General features: G+C 49.4%; 1 protein-coding gene across 8 annotated transcripts in view; it reads left to right on the top strand.

The window, feature by feature from the left end:
- NUP93 (nucleoporin 93) overlaps positions 1 to 13,337 on the top strand; it is a 67,892-nt gene that overhangs the window by 23,293 nt on the left and 31,262 nt on the right. The window contains exons 1-2 of one of the 8 annotated variants that reach the window (XM_072346879.1): positions 10,042 to 10,263; positions 10,638 to 10,949. The exons of 3 other annotated variants lie outside the window; for them this stretch is intronic. In XM_072346879.1, the coding sequence (XP_072202980.1) occupies positions 10,887 to 10,949 (63 nt within the window). In that variant the 5' untranslated portion in view covers positions 10,042 to 10,263; positions 10,638 to 10,886. Of the gene's footprint in view, positions 1 to 8,796; positions 8,923 to 10,021; positions 10,305 to 10,637; positions 10,950 to 13,337 lie in introns of those variants that run through there. 4 more of the 8 variants (XM_072346883.1, XM_072346880.1, XM_072346882.1 and 1 more) reach the window with 4 other exon arrangements.

The following is a 13,337-nucleotide window of genomic DNA, read 5'->3' as shown; positions in this document are numbered from 1 at the left end:
CATTCTTATTGACTCAATCATAGAATGGCTTGTGGAAGGTAAGGGACCTTAAGGATCATCGGGTTCCAACCTCACTCAAGAAGACAGGGCTGCCAACTAGATCAGGTACAAGACCAGGCTGCCCAGGGCCCCATCCAACCTGGCCTTGAACACCTCAGGGGATGGAGTATCCCCAGCCTCTCTGGGCAGCTGTTCCACTGCCTCACCACCATGTTAGTGAAAAACTTCTCCAACATCCAATCTAAATCTCCCTTCCTTTGGTTTAAAACCATTCCCCCTTGTCCTCTCTTGCTATCTGTCTGTGGAAAGGTGATTTCTGTCATGTTTATAAACTTTCATGAAGTACTGGAAAGCAGTAATGAGATCTCCCTACCACTTTCTCTTTTGCAGGCTGAGCGAGCTCAGCTGCTTCAGCCTGTCTTTGTAGGAGGGGTGCCTCAGCCTTTGGATCATCTTAATTTATTGGTTTAAAACTAGCCATTGTTTATTTTATTTTTTTCCTAGAGAAAAGCTTTCTGTCACAGGTTAGTAGCATCACCCACAGGAACATCACTGTTATCATCTTGTGATTCTTCTCAGATGTGGGATAGTGGGATATGGCTCTGTCTCTTCCCTGCAGCACTATGGATGGGCTGTGCTCACCCATGCTGGTTGCTGGGATATGTTCCATCCGCTTGGTCCCTTTGGCTTGTCTCAGGGCTGCACTACTGATGGGGCAGTACTCTAGCTCGCAGGAAGGGCTGCAGTGATTGGGACTATAGGTATGGAAGGCCTGTTGCTGTTGTACAGGAGCAGACTTTGCACAAAGCAGCTTTTCCGATTGCAGTGACTTTTTTTGTGTGGATATGGTAGGAATGGTAAACATAGAATTGTTACGAATTTCAATTGCAGTCAATCAGCAGTTGCCCCAGTGCCCTTCTTTCCTAACTGCTCTCTGAACAAGTGCCCAATGTTCCTTCAGGTTACATCTTACGCTGCTCTGCTTTCTCAGTCTCCCTCTTATGGTAGCACAGGGTCAAGCTTACTTTGCTTTCTGCATGTCTCTGGGTGGTGAGGACATGCTTTTGGTAGGAAATGACGTTGCTTCTGTGCTCTGGTTCTGTAAGGTGGTCTTGCTGTCTGTGCCAACCTGTATGATGAACCATAGTTAAACCAGGCTAGAAATATGCACTGGAAATTAAAGGAGGCTGACACAGCTTTCTGCTCAACCAAATGTGCAGGGGATGCTTCCCAAAGGGTGAGGAGCCAAGAGTTTGCCCTCTGGCTGCTGGCCTGAATGTTATTTAATTCTTCTCAGACTTGTAGCCAAGACTTGCTGCGGTCGCCTTCCTGTCACTTCAGCTTTCCATTAAATAACAAGATCCTCTGAAGCAGGGTTATTACTTGTTAGATTCTGCCTTTTCAAAGCAAATAAATATGATGTGAGCAAATGAGTAGTTCCCTCTGTGAGCTGGTAGAGTTGCTCCATCTCCAGCATGCGTGCCGGTGTGAGTGGTGCTGTTACCCAAGTGAAACTTAAGCTGGCATCTGTGTTAAACTAGTCTTTCTGCAATGGAAGACTATGGATTCTGTTTCTTCCCCCACCCATCTGACCTTCCTTGTTTTCTTCTTTCTGCTAAATCTGGCGGTGCTGTGCAGGGCAGCACCCTGCTGCTCAGCTGGCTTTCTGATAGCCACGCAGATGCTGGAAAAACAGGTCTGGGATTTTCTTTTCTTGTGTGTTTCTCACCCATTGCTGAGGTTCATCTGCAGGATTTTATGATGGCTCTTCAGTAACTTGTATGTGGGTACAAACTGAGTGCTGTGGAAACAAGTCTCACTGCTGTTTTTTGTACTGAATGCGAAGGAGAGAATGTGATTAACTGCTTTGGATTCTTGGCTTGACTTTGTGTGACATACAACCCAATTCCAAAGCACTTGTGTTCCCATCCCATTGACTTGCGTGGCATGGTCCCTGCTTACCTGATTTAATCAGTGTTTAGTATTAAAAGGTAGAAAAGAGAGGACATTAGTATATAGCGATTTAATTCACACTGTGGCAGTGACTATTTATAGATCTTTAATAATTGCAATGCCAATTTAAATTGCTCTGTTCTACTTTTTTAGGTACTGGCAATTGCAGGAGATGATAAACTTTCTCTCCAGGAGGGTGAATTAATAGGTGTCCCAGTGGGCCTGCAAGGGGCAGGGTTGGATGGCATTCCTCGAATGCTTAACACGTAAGGAGCTCAAATTGGACAGCTAAGAGAACCTGTAGAAAGAACATGTCAATACAGAAGAAAGGCCCTTGCTGATAATGGAGGACTCTGGGGAACTGGTGTTTTGGGTAGCATTAAGCTTCAGCAGCTGGAAGGTCTCGTTTGGAGCAAACATCAGTAAATGTTCCTTTAGAAATGAATTCAAGTGTTCTTTTTCTCTGCCTCCTAGCGTGTCCTTCCATCTCTCCTCCTGAGGGGCAGTGCTGAGCTCTGCTCTCTGGGGACAGCGATTGGGCCTGAGGGAATGGCACAGAGCTGTGTCTCAGGAGTGTCAGGTGGGGATAGGGAAAGGCTGTGCCCAGAGGGTGGTGGGCATGGCACAGCCCCCCAGGGAAGCAGGCAGAGCTCTGGGCTGCTGGAGGTCAGGGACTGTTGGGACACTGCTGTCAGACTTTGGGCTTGAGGTGGTCCTGTTTGCAGCAGGGTCCAGTGGTGGACTTGCTAGTTAACATTGAACATGTATAGAAAGTGCTCAAGTTGTGCTTTATAACCAGAGGTTTATCTGTTACACTGCTGGGTGTAGCTCCTGAGTGCTGAACACCTTGCATTCCAGGACACAGCCTGCTAATGCAAAGCAGGAAACTGTCTTCTTTGGGCTTTTTCTGCAAGGCCTTTTTGCAGTAAGAGTTCTCATAAGGAGCCTGTGCAACATTTCTGGTGGTGGTCAGAGTCTTTTCTGAGCTGCTGAGGGAAGGGATACACGATATTTAGTGGGTCTGTTTTTTCCTGAGTAAGTTGTGTGAAGTTTTACATGAAAATGCATTAAGGAAATAATCCGCCTGAAACCTGCAGTGTGGTCTTTCTGCTTGTTTATAGATGCCAGGCGGATATCCCGGTTTGACTGTGTGTGTTCAGCAGCAAATCCATGAGCGCACTGAGGTAGCAAGTCTCAACTGAAGGAAACAATTTATCCATTTCCAGCAGGCAGGACAGTGCACATCTCAAGCTTCTGCTCCTGCAGCGGGCAACTCTTGCTGCCCGGGCACCTGCTGCAGCTCTGGCTGTTCTGCAGGGCTCATACAGAAGGGAAGCTCTGTGCTCCTTTCTGCCACGCAGCAGCCGAGGGAAGCTTAACGAGACTTCTGCTTAAACCAGTTGTCAGTCTTTAAATGCTTCAGTTGTGGCTGTGCTGACCTAGTTCACGTTTAATTTGGTGACCTCCATCTGAAAGTCACTTTGTCCTTTTAATGGTTTTCCGAGTCAGCATCTGTCCTTCCTGATAGCCTCCTGATCTGTACTCTTAAGAACCTTGCTCTTTTTTCTGTGAAAGACTAATCCCTGTTTTGTATGGCCCTACCATGGTGTTGAATGAAAGCAGTGGGTATTCCCCTCTTTCATCCCGAGTCCTTGCCTTCTCTTCCAATGAGAGAGTTTGTGACTCAGTTTTCAGTGGGCTTCTATTACCTTCAGCCCTGCAGGGTTTGGGTGGACCACGGAGAGAAAAGTGACGGTGGGGTGTAGCAGGGAGTGGCTCTTCCCTGTTGTTGCCCATTTCCAGCATAAAAAGGGAAGAGATGTACAAAGGGGGGGTCATGGGGCAAGGTGAAAGGCTGTGAGTGCAGAAGGAATATTATCACTAGCTGCTGTCTCCTAGTTGTAAAATTCCAAATGGAACCTCCGTAGCTGTAAGATGTGTGGCGTGTTTAGGAGGAGATGTAAGGGCAAGTTAAGCCGTTCATCCCTTCTTCTTCCACTTCTGTTATACTCTAGACGTGGACCCTTAGTTCCTGTGCAGGAAAATATATCCTCAGTGTTCTGTACACTGTGCTGATAAGACAAGGATTGCCGGGTGAAGGAATGAGCGTGTCCTGTGAGTGATAAAACCTTCCAGACAACTTGATTTGCTCAGCCAAGGGGCCAGGCTTTCATTTGTTTTCAGGTTCTGTCAATCATGCGTGGAAATGTTACTTTGGAGAAGAGCTGGTGCTAAGCTACCTCTTAATGCGTACAGCTTAATCACTATGGTAATGATGATCGTCTTGAAACATGAACCAAGCAGGCCTGGCCAGCACAGGCTCATTATGGGGAGGCTGTGCCAGGGCTGGGGATTTCCCTTCCCAGTTGTTAGCTGTTCCACCACCCCTGTGGGTGCCATTTCTACTCCCCCAGGAGAGGGAGAAGGGAACAAACAACATGTGACAGGTGTTAGTTGTGTTGCTACTGCAGGACTGGAAGGCACTTGGATGTTAATGCAATGAGTGCAGCAGAAAGGCCTGAATAGAGTCAGCCTGACTTCTAATTAAGCCCACTGAGATGCCAGCACTGATAGCAGTTGTGCTTGCGCTATGAGAAAAGCACAGCTAGTGAGACAGAGCAGGCGTGTGCTGCTGTGGTTGGTTTCAGCCCTTGTGTACGTGGGTGTTTCACTGTCCTTGCAGGGCAGTAGTTCCAGTGCTGCTTTCTGCAGAGCTGGCAGCTGTAATTTGCTACTGAAAATCTAAAATGCCATTTTCACCCTGCCTCTGTGCTATGTGTGGGACTGTGTGGCATCCCAACCCAAGCAAACATCCACATGCACACTGTGTTAGAGCACCTGCTAAATCCGCTGTGCTGTCTTTTCCCTCCTGGTACCTTTTGCTGTGATACTGGAACGTATAATTGCTGCGGTGTGGGGAGTGGCAGAGCTCTCTTAGGCCATTCACAATTGATAACATAGCTCTGAAGAAAGAAATGTAAAAGCACAGAATTGTTGCTGTTCCCACATCTGAGCGTGGATGTGTGTGTGGTGCCTTCTGGGCTTTGTGTGATGGAGAATTCAGAGGCGTTTTGTGGGGAGCAGGAGCACTGATAATTGTGTTCTGGTTTAATCGTGGGAGAAGGCGTGCGATTGCTCTGAGCTGATGTTCTGCAACTTCCGCTGGAGTTAATAGTTCATTGCTGGCCTGTGTCAAAGGGTGCTCTTCTGTCAACTCCCCCTGTGGTAACGTGGAGGCATTGGTTGGAAGAGGTGAAGGATGGGTTCTGTGGCTCTATGGACTTGGTGTATAACAGTTGTCCGTGTGGGCTGAGCCTCTGGCCAGCGTTAGATTAACTTGTCCCATGGGAGGGTGCAAAAATGTGGGAATTCAGCTTGGGAAGGAAAGGCTGTAAGAAATTCAGTAGCTGGGAAGATGAGCATAGAAATGAAGGTGCGAATATCGGTGACAGTGTGGCTCCAGTTGAATAGGCCTTGGGGATGCAAGGGTTTTCCCTGCTGTGATGCTAAGGCAGTAGATTGCAGTTATCTGTGGGAGGCACTGGCATTCAGTGTTTGCACAGGAAAAAGAAGTCATTGTCCTGAATTAAAAGTGAACATGTTCCTTGTGTAATTCCAGGCCTGCAGCCTGCACTAATGCTGTGTAAGAGACTCTCCAGGCAGAGCTCACTGCTCCAGAAGCTGAACCCGTCTCTCCATTCCCCTGTATGTCAGCACTGATGTGTTGAAAACACTCCTCCAATTCTGCTGTAGAATAGCTGTTTGGCTTCCAGTTGCTTGTAGTTGTTTTTTTTAAGGTGATTATTCTTTTTAATACTGAAGAAAGAAAACGGTTTGAATATTCATGGCACATTACAACAAGTAGATATTTAGCTGTAGCTGGGGTAAATGGACACTTGTTGCGCTTTGTTTAAACCTTTCCTTCTCAATTAGCACTTGATGGGGAGAGCATGGGTAATACTGTCAGTTCTTTGTTAGAAGGGCTCTAATTAAAGCTGGTTCCTGCTCTTGCCTCTCGGATAAATCTGGCTGGAGTTAGCTCGGTGACAGTCAGACAGCTGGAGAGCAGTTCCCCTATTCATCCGGTAACTGACACTGCTTACGGGAACGTGGGGAATGGATGGTGGAACGGCACTGCAGGGTTATGTGGCAGTCCCCTCTGCTGTGCCTTCCCCATGCCTGGGGACTTTGGATTGCTTTGTTTGGGGTATGTTAAGCCCCAGAAAGCTGTGCTGGAACTTGCGTTTCCTTTGGGCTGTGTATAATGATGAGGCTTTTGCTCCAGTCTGCTGGAATCTGGGGACTTTCTCGTGCAGGAGGAAGATTCTCTCCGAGGGCTCTGGGAATTGTTGGAGGCTGATTTCTTCCCACTTCTCACTTTAGCCTCAGTTCTGGATAACATACACTCCCAGTCCGTACGAGACAGCCCTTTGCCACAAAGTCCAAACTGCCTACATATGGATCAGTAGCATTCCAGTGTGTTCAGCCCAGCTGACTTCTTGCACTGTTTGAAGGCAATACAGCAGCATTGCCATGAAAGCAGGGGTTCGCCTGGGTTTCCTTCACTCCTGACTACCTAAGTTGGACTCCTATGCCCCTGTCTCCTTTCTGCCTCCCTCTGGAGGAGAGGATGTGCGCAGATCTGGCAGTGCTGCTGCCTTCTGCCCAGGGACCCTCAGTGCTGGGCAGCCCTGACAGCCTCCTGCAGAGAGGGAGAGGTGCTGCAAGACACCCACTGGCCCTGCTATGACAGTGCACTATTTGCTGCTACTGCAGCATGGGATGAAGCAGCAAAGAAAAAGACATGGGAAGGCTCTGCCTGCTGCTGCTTAACTCTCTGCCAGTGATATCTCTGTTGGTGTTTGCTGGCTAGCACTGGTCAGTGTCTCAGTGGGCATCCCAGCTGCAGGACTTCAGGAAGGAGCTGATGCAGGATCAGACCCAACAGTGCCTTTTGTATTCGTCCTCTCACCCTGCCTGGGTGAGAAGAAAGAGAGAAGCTGATGGACATTGTGTTGAGGGACATGGTTTAGTGAGAACTATTGGTGATGGGTGGACGGTTGGGCTGTGCGATCCTGTGGGCTTTTTCCTACAAGATCTTAGTGATTCTATGAGTCTTAATACATTTCAGAACCTGTATACTGGCTGTTCTAGGGGTGAGGTTTTGTTTAGCTTTAAGGTAGGGGTGATAGTATGGAGTTGGGAAGGACCCAACAAGAGTCAGAGTCCAACTCAAGGTTTTCTGTGTTCTGCAGCAATGGTGAAGGACTTCTTTACCCCAGAGGGGCAGTGGCAGTGAGGAGGGAAGGAGCTCCTTAACTGGGCACCCACAGGGGCTGCGTTCTGGGCACAGGACACCTGTGTGCTGATAGGGACCAAGGGCTCTGCTCGCCTCTCAGGGCACCTCTTGCCTTTGAGTTTTGGTTTTGAGAACAACAAAAACTGCAAAATCCAACGTACCTTTTATGGTTGATCTACTGACGCTGTGAAGTGCTCCTGCTTAAAACCACGCAGTTAGAGATGCGGGTTGTCCAGGCAATTCCAATGCAAGTGTCACAACTAAAAGCATTAACGCAGTTCATGTGGCTGATGCTCAGTCTTTGCTTCACCTTTGTCTTTGGGATATTACACTTCCTACTCAGAAGCCTTTATGGCTTCCTTCAGCTGTGGCCCACTAACCCTGAGCAGTAGTTTTCTCTCTTTTCCTCCCAGAGTAAGATCTGAGTGCAGATGTGATGGGCATGTGTGCAGGCTTAGCACTCTGCTGCATTGGTGGCCCTGAAATAGGGGCAGTTCTGCATCTCAGTGTGCTTACTGCTTCCTGTCAGCCATGTTAACTACCATTTGGGTGAATAATTCCTGTTCTCATTTCTCAAAGCTGTTAATTTAAGGAACTGCCAGGTAAGGGAAGGCAGTGTGTGTTGAACTGCACAGGAAAGCTTTCTCTGCAGCACTGAGCTGAAAATGCAAAGTATAAAACAAAAACGTAAACTCTGCTATCTGTAATGCATAGTTTTGGAGCTGAGAGTAGCTCCTGCAGTACATTACATGGCTGGAAAAAAAACAGGGAACCTCTGTTCATAACATAGCATCTTTAGAGCAACAGCTCCAGCTCTGTGCTGCTTCAGAAAGCCCTGAGTAAGGCTGCAGTCAGTCCGTAGAGCAGGCTGTCCCACCAGGTAGCCCTAACCCTTTACCTGTTTGAAAGTTTGGCTAGAGAGCAAGAGCTCCGTGCATCCCTGTTCTGGTGTCTGTGTGCTGCTGGAGCATTTGCCAATGGGAGGTGTGTGAGTGACAAGCTGCCCAAAGTCGGAGTGCTGCGTGTGGCAGAAGGGGAAGGCTGCCTGACTCAGGTGGCTCCTGCACAAATGCCTGTTCTCCCTCAGAATGGATCTCCCTTGCTTTCTGGGAGGTAGCAGGCGGTAATCAGTGGTTTTCCTTTAAGAACATTGGTGGGTTTGGACTGTTTTCATTCTGGAGACTCCTGGTACAAAGATTCAGGCGTTCTGTCCAGTGCTTATTGGGTCGAAGCAGGGAGAGCTCACTCCTTGCAGGAGCCCTGAGGATCGGGTCTGCTGCTTTCCAAGCCCCAGTGTGCTGCGTTAGTACTATGTAAGGTGCCCGGTGGTGCCTTGGGGTGGGTAAACCCTGTTCTCAGGGCACCTCCTAAAAGCCTGCTGCTGAGAAACGGAATTGCTCCCAAATCAGAAAGCAGGATGTGAATTCAGAGCCTGGCTTTTCTCTATATGAAATATTCTGTGCCATTTTTACTGGTGCTTTGTGTGCAGCCTGCACCCCTGTGGTGTTGTTAGAATTAAAACAGAAATGGAAGTAATGAATTGGCTGGGTACCGTGGTGATGTACAGTGTGTGCAGCAGGGAGCTCACCGTGCTCCAGTAGGCGCCAAGGCAGCCATCCCCAAGCAGGACATTGGGCTGTGTGTGTGTTCTCAGGGCTGGCACCACGGGGGTAAGGCTTTGAGGGCACTCAGCCCCTGTTCTGTGCATTCCTTCTTCATGGCTGTGTGTTCTACATTAGCAGATGCATTCCTGATGTCTTTGGTGCTTGTAATTTTTTTCCTTTAAGATGGGGGTGGTCCATTTCTCGATTTTTCTCTGGCTTTCTGCACTGTAATGATGGCACCATCACCTGACTGCTGGAATACACTGGCCTGACTTTAATCATCGGGTGACTGGCTCTTAGCATGGCTTCATCTCTGCTGTTTTACATCCCCGCTTGTAATTGCACGGTTGCTTGCAGTATTGTTTTGCTATTGGTGACAATGGAAAGCACACGTTAGCGTTTTGCATAACCTTATGCTTTTCGTTTGATGCTTAAAGCACTTGGGAAGAAGTGGTGCTTGGCAAATAAACCCTCTGTAGTTTTTAAGCAGCGTGTTTTTACACTTTGTGTGCGTTGATTAACCATGAGTGTACTTTCTGTATCACATTGGAGGAGGTTGCAGTAGGGCTGAGCACGTATCAGTCAGGGCTGCATGGCAGTGCCCGAGGTGTGTGCTCACAATTCGGTGCTGTGGGCAAAGCTACCAAAGAGATCAACGTTTAAGGTAAATAGCACCTACAGCTTTTAACCACTGAGTAGCTGAACGCAGCAGAACAAAGGGAGTCGCAGCTCTCTGCAAACAGCACCGGCACCAATTAATATGCAGCAGAATGCTCAGCCTCTACAAGTTGTTCTACTGCTGCAGGTCTAAAATGGCAGAAGGTTTCTTAGGCTCTACAAAATCAAACTGCCATTTATTTCAGCCCCTCGCGCTATGTGCAAATTCATGCAGCTCAGCAAAGGGAATAGCTTCACACCCAGCGCCACGAGCCGTGGCTGCGCCGCTGCATCACAATGCAGCAAATGCATTCTGCACGTTAACCCAACGTGACAGCCAAAGCGATGATTAACCGTGCAATATGTCGGAAGTCATCAAAAATTCACATCAGAGTAATTGCGGTGGCTTGGGGGAAAAAAATCGCCTTGTGTCTGCCTCACCCCCTCCTGACTGCTACATGGTACAGCCCGCTAACAATAAAATATCCTTCTGTAACCTATGACTGTTACTCCCAGCAGTTACTGGTTTCAGGCTGGTGCTCCCCAGCGTTTGAGTGGAGCACCACTGGAGGAAGCGGAGATGCGCTGCAGTGCTGAGCCATGGGGAGCAGCTGCGCTCCTGTGGCAGTGCAGGACGCCTGGTCCCAACCTGGCAGGACTGGCAGGTTTTCTTTTATTTTAAAGATGCAAAAAACTTGAGCGTTAATGCAGAGAGACAGCAGAGTGAGCGCGGGCAGCCGGCACTGACAGGTTTGTAGCTGCTGGGCACTGAGATCTGCAGGTAGGAACGGGTGCGTTTCACAATGTATACGACAAAGGTGAAAAGCTTGCTTGGGTAGGAGCGAGCCTTTTCCTTCAGGTGTCTTTCATTCTGCTTTTCCTTTGTGCTGCTGCTGCGGGCTGTTTGAAGTGGGAGGTGGGTGATGGAGGAGAACAGGTGGGTGGCTCGGAGCAGACCCTGCATTCTGTGGGCTGTGCCGTACCCCTGAGCTGTGAGCAGCTGCTGGGTGGGGCAGCCGGCACAGGGCTGTGCTGCAGAGACCCTCCGACATCACTGCTCTCTGATAAGGGCAAATACAGCTGTGTAACTTTGAGCGTCCTCATCCCCGTGGTCTCTTCCCTAGGCTGTGGAACGTCCACGGGAGCGTTCTGGATGGAAATAAGGACGCTGCTTTGAGATGCAATTGTCTTGGCTTTCATTGTGCCGCAGAGATGTTGGTACACCGTTTGCTCCTGCAGATGCACTCAGGAGCAATGCTTATATAGCATTGCCTATAAGCATGCCTATATAAGCATCCTGCAGATGCTCCTTATATAGGAGGCACCCTGAACTTTCTTGAATTTTATTTGGAAGTGAGGATATCAAACGTGGGATGAAAATGAGAGATAAGAACAGTCCTTGCTGGAAAATATTTCCACTCATCAGAGCAACAAAGGTACCAGGGATTGCCTTTTTTTTTAATTTTTTTCTCCCCCTTTTCTTTGCTGGTTTCTTGGATGAGACGGTGTGTTATTTTAAGTCAACCTGAGTCTGCAGCCCAGACTCAACCTCTCCTTCAAGTTAATAGGATGTGAAGGGAAAGCCAGGAGCCATCCTGGAGGAGGGAACAGCAGGGAGTGAGTGGCTGTGGCAGGGTGGGGGTCTGCAGCACACAGCAGGTCTGCCTTCCCCCCAGCTCCGCTTGCCTCCTGGGCTCTGCCTCCCCAGCACCTCCCTGGGGACAGGGCCACAGCATGAGTTGCTTTTTCCTCCCACTGGGGACAGCACAGGCCCTGTAGCACAGTGCCGGGGTGCCCGTGTGCCACCTATGCTCTCCTATTGTTATCTGTGCCCTAGCCGTTCTAAATGGGATTGCTGCACAGCATGCCTGCAAGTTGCCTGTTGTAAAGGAGGATGCTTGTGCTGTAAGGGTCCTGCTATAGCAGCAGCTCAGCAACACATCAGTTCCTTGAGCAAAAGGCTGCAATGTGTGGGGAGCTGGAGGGAGCCGTCCCTGTGTGGGAGGCAGCTCCGTACGCTGTTGTTGTGCTGGTGCAAATTATTTTTCTTTGTCTGAAATGAGTGGGAGGCAGAGTTCACCCGAGCTCCTTAAATGAGCATATGTTGCACGAGTCCTAGCAATGAATACCCAGCTGTGGCTCTGTGACAGTGGGATTCCTGCTCACTGTGGGCAGCACCTGGGGCTGGTGCCTCATTCCCCATGAGTGCTGTGGGTGGGCATGGGGTGTGTGTGTGTGTGTGTGTGTGTTTCTGTGGGGTGGGGAAACCTTTTGTCTGCGGTGCCCCCTCAGCAGCGGGAAGTCGGAAGTGCAGGTTTGTAGCACAATGGGGGAGATGCTGAGAAAAGGAAAGGTTGCTCGGCGTCACGGGTCGGGTGTTGCAGCAGAGGGTTGTCGTGAATGCTCTGCTGTCTGAGCACTAAGGTGTCCAGGAGGTAGAAATGGGGTGGCTGTAACTGGCATATTCCAGACATAGCTTTTTCTATTATCATTTTAATGATGCAGAATCCTTCAGAAGGAGGGGTTGACTTGGGCTATGTTTTTTGTTGTTGTTTTTTAACTTCAGAAAGCTTTCCTTCCTCACTTGGGTTTTTCCAGGAGGTCGCAGCCTGCTGCAGGCTCACGGGACAGGCTGGTGCTTTTGCTTGGCTCTGTCCTCCTGCAGTGCTGGGAGGCACCCCTTGCGTCTTCAGGGTTCTGTGCCACCTAAAAGGTGCTTAATTTCTTTCATGTCTGAGATTGTGAAAGAAGAGATGCACAAATAATAATAACATGCTTTGTTTCTCTCCCCAAAAAGCTTGATGTTTCCCGTTTCTCAGCACATCAAGGTTATGTGCCCCAGATCAGGTGAGCCAAAGGAGAACACACTGATAGGAACGGGGCAGGCTGAAGGTTTGCTCTAAAATCTGGATTGTTGGGCTTGGGGAGGCAGGCTGATACCAGCTAATGGCTGTGCCACAGCTGGCCCTTCTTGTCGGTGCTCCCCAAGGCATGTTCTGCACCGTGTCTCTCCTGCAGCCTCCCAGACCGCTCCCTCTGCCCCCAGTCAGGGTGCGCTGCTGGGTGCTGGATGTAGGGCTGCTCTGGGGGGCACCCAGCTGTCACCACTGCCTGAGAGCACAGAGCGATCACTGTGCTAAAATGGCACCAAAGGAAATGAGAAGATGGCGTCACCAGTGAAGTTAATGTTGATGGCTTGATGCAAGGTGTTGCTCTGCTTGATGCAGGGAGGTTCTCACCGAGGGGTATTGCACGGCAGGCTTGGCTGTGCAACAACCGAGGTCTGTGTATTTTCTCAGAGTTCCTTTAGAAGCCTGCTGCTGGTGGGGCAGCTGCAATAATGTGCTCCAGCAGATAGTCAGAAATTCCTTGTTGGCATTCTGTAAATATTTTAATGCGAGGTTCTATTGTGAGTCAGGTCCGAAGGGCTGGAGATCCATCATCTATTTCAGACAGTTCAGAAAATGCGGTCCAAACGGAACATGATTTTATGGTGCTGGTTTGGGGAAGATGGCAGAAAAGCATTGCTGTTTGTGCTTTTTAATCGGGCTTCATGCTTGTAGTGCAAGGGCAAACTGCAGCTGCACATGGTAGGCTGAGGCCATTGCTCTGCATCCCAGAGTGATTCACTGAGCATTTGGGAACCTGCTGGAGGAGCTCAGCTCCTGTGCTGATGCAGCCCCATGCTCCTGGGCCCAATGGCAGAGCACCAGTGCCAGGCATGCTGCTGGTGGACCCATAGCTCCCCAGGGCATCACAGGGAGGCAGGAGCACAGTGCATGGGGAGGAGGAGAGAGGCAGTGGAAAGGCAGTGCAGTTCTTCC

Source organism: Excalfactoria chinensis, chromosome 11 (assembly GCF_039878825.1).
Source record: "Excalfactoria chinensis isolate bCotChi1 chromosome 11, bCotChi1.hap2, whole genome shotgun sequence".
NCBI lineage: Eukaryota > Metazoa > Chordata > Aves > Galliformes > Phasianidae > Excalfactoria > Excalfactoria chinensis.
Note: the sequence above shows the minus strand (reverse complement) of the source record. Positions and strands in the feature narration are given on the sequence as shown.